Source organism: Epinephelus moara, chromosome 5, assembly GCF_006386435.1.
Source record: "Epinephelus moara isolate mb chromosome 5, YSFRI_EMoa_1.0, whole genome shotgun sequence".
Taxonomy (NCBI): domain Eukaryota; kingdom Metazoa; phylum Chordata; class Actinopteri; order Perciformes; family Serranidae; genus Epinephelus; species Epinephelus moara.
In genome coordinates, this window is record NC_065510.1 from 41,732,499 (window position 1) to 41,735,714 (window position 3,216).

The 3,216-nt window shown below is 38.7% G+C and overlaps 1 protein-coding gene across 6 annotated transcripts in view; it reads left to right on the forward strand.

Annotated features, from left to right (window-relative positions):
- The window catches only part of ppp1r12c (protein phosphatase 1, regulatory subunit 12C), a 28,458-nt gene that overhangs the window by 12,273 nt on the left and 12,969 nt on the right, over positions 1-3,216 (forward strand). For all 6 annotated transcript variants that reach the window (XM_050043607.1, XM_050043608.1, XM_050043611.1 and 3 more), the window contains exons 11-12: positions 1,616-1,743; positions 1,883-1,970. In XM_050043607.1, the coding sequence (XP_049899564.1) occupies positions 1,616-1,743; positions 1,883-1,970 (216 nt within the window). The remainder of the gene's footprint in view (positions 1-1,615; positions 1,744-1,882; positions 1,971-3,216) is intronic.

A 3,216-nucleotide genomic window follows, 5' to 3' on the forward strand; every position in this document is an offset into this window, starting at 1 on the left:
TATATATATATATATATATATATATATACACACATACATATATTTGTATGCCTCAATGCTTCCATCTGTCCCATTCTTCTGAACACAATATCTCTACAATGCCTTGGTACAAACGTCCACTTGGACACAAGGGTGAACTAATTAGAATTTGGCAGTCAAGGATCAAGGTCACAGTGACCTTGTATCTGTCCCATTCTCGTTAATGCACTATTTTAAAAAGCCTTGAGGTAATTTCCTCAAATTTGGAACAAACATCCACTTGGACTCAAGAATTAACTGATTAAAATTTTGTGGTCAAGGTCACTGTGACCTCACAAACGTGTTTTTGGCCATAACTTAAGAATTAATGTGCTAATTATGAGAAAATTTCACACTAATGTCTAATAGGATAAAATGATGAAGTGATGACATTTTATATCCCAAAGGTCAAATTTAACTTCACTGTGACATTATATAATGCAAAAACACTAGCCATTAGTCAGCGTTGTAACTCGGGAACAGAAGGGGAGACATTTGGTCAGATACTGAATTGGCGACACTAATCTTGGGTGTCCACCTTAAACTGTGCTGATTGTACAGATCTTCTGTGCTGCGGGGGGGAGATGTGCGTGAAGCATCTACATTTTAGAGTATGCAGCTTCTTTGCATCAATATATGAAGCACTGTCAGTTGTCATGGCGGCATATGAGTCTGGACAGACATGTATGTAAACTGTAACTGCAACTTGACTGGTCTTGCAGAGGCATACAACCGCAAGGCGGTAATTATATATTTTTTTAAGTTGACATTTTTTGACATGATGAAGTACATCATGGAAAAGCTGGGTAGAAAACACAGATGTGATAAAACGTCCTTGATATTGCAAAAAAAGGTTTTAGGATCGTCTGAGGTGCTTTAATTTCAAAAATTAAATTTTTATTTCCTCAAGTGAGCCTAGTTGTGGAAAAAGATATCATGTTAGATATTCATCAGTCTTTTCCGCTGCAAAGCATAGAAATAGGAAACAATTGATTTGTGGTCAACCTAACACACATTACTAACTATTATTCTACATAGCTTGTTTAAAAACTCCAAATTTGCATTGGATGGAGCCAGAGCTGTTGTTTGGATTTGGATTTTGCTTCAGAGTTTTCTGTTTAATATTGGCAAAGAAATAATCTTTCATTTTAGTTTGAATATATCCAGATGACTAATAATGACCAAGAACAACAACATGAATATGAGGAAATCAGAGATAAAGCCAGGCTACGGTATGTCTAATGTATATGCAAATTCAAAACCAACAGCAATGATAGATATTTCCAGTGGGGAAGTACGTGTAATTCTGTCGAAATACTTTTCATATCAATTGATTTAATCTGTGAGTTTCCAGCTATGTGACTGCCTACACACCCAGCATTTCAACAGAGGCAAGACCCTGATGTGTGACGTGTTGAAACTTATGACGGCAAGGCTTTTGGTCTGGTTTAAAGCATGTCAACGAAAAACACTCATTTAAACAGTATGCTGTTAGTAATAATGTTTCCCCTCTGGGGCTATGAATCAAACTGTTGAAAGGGGACAGTTAATAACTGATAAGCTAATGGCCTTTTTTCTTGTTTCTTGTGTGGTTCAGACACCGGAGGAGAAAGATGAGGAGAAGGAGCAGGACAAGGCGAACCGCACTGCTAGAGTCCAACCCACTCCTCAGACAAGGGACCCTGCAGCTGAAAGCCCCAACACCCCCAACACTGACAGGCGCAAGTAAGAAACAACACAGTGCACAGGAACAGGCATACAAAACATTTTTGTATAATTTCGTATAGAAGCGTGGTGTATATTAATGGTGAATGTGAATATATAACTTGTGTAATATGGATGATATGGATGTTTATGTGTTCAGGTTCCAGGCTCCAGTCAGAGATGAAGAGTCTGAGTCTCAGAGGAAAGCCCGCTCTCGACTGATGCGGCAGTCTCGTCGCTCCACACAGGTACTGCTTCTTACTTTATTACTGTGCATATATATATATATATAGAGAGAGAGAGAGAGAGAGAGAGAGAGAGAGAGAGAGAGAGATAATTTAATTATGCATCACTACAAATACACTATGTTATGATTGAAAAGTATCAAATAATCACACAGTGAGAAAAATAAATCATATCTAGAAATCAGAAATTTTGATGCATCGATAATCGTTTTATCATCAAATCACTGCCCTCTGAATTGTAATCAAATCCAATTATGAGGTGATTCCCACCCCTACTTTTCACAGTGCTGCACACTGCTGCTGTCGCTGTCAGGAGCGTGGTCAGTTAGACAGACATGTGACTGCTTAACACCAAACACGGTTTGGTATGAACTGATGCTCACTTGGCTGATGTAACAATCACACTAGTGTTTTTAGCTGCTGCAGATGCTGTAAATTATTAAACATTTGAACAACACAGTTTGGAATGACTGAATCATTGACAGAGTAATGATGTGGTTAACCTGATTGTTGCAAAACTCAGTGGTTATGTATGCAAAACTCAGAGCATTAATAAAACAGCAAACCACTATTGTCTATGTAAAGATACAGTGGAGTAATGGCATACTGAGTAGAGATTGAAATCACAAAAATGCAGCACAAAGTGCTTCACAGAATAAAAACAAACAAAAATAATACATACATATTGAAAATCCGCCCCTCCCACCCCCACATATAAACACACACACACACACACACACACACACACACACACACCCAAAGTTACACATACTGTATTAAAGGGCAGGCAGCTTTGAATGACAGGCTGTCTGCTGACACAACTCAGTCTCACTCAGAAGTCGTCATATACCAGTTCTTTGGCAATGACTTCTGGTGTCAGACACCGACGAAAAAAAGTAGTCTTTTAAAGTCGGCATGATATGGGACCAGTTGCTGTTATTATGTAAATGCACCCAGCAGCATCAGGGGGAAAGGCAGCAGATCATCAAAGTTTAGAGGGTGAAAGTCTGAGTAGGGTGGGTGGCAGGGGTGGTATTCGCTTCCTGTAAGATTGTAAAGCCAAACCCTGTCCTTTTTTCCTAAACCCAACCACTTGCTTTTGTTGTTGAAGGAAATAAATGTCAGTTTGCGGTGTTGTACCGGCATAGTGCGTTTATTTTGAAAGTGACTGTATGTAACCAGTAAATTTCCTGTAAAGAGAAGTGTATTTTGAAAGAAGACAATGCATGTAACAGGCTGAAGTTGACAC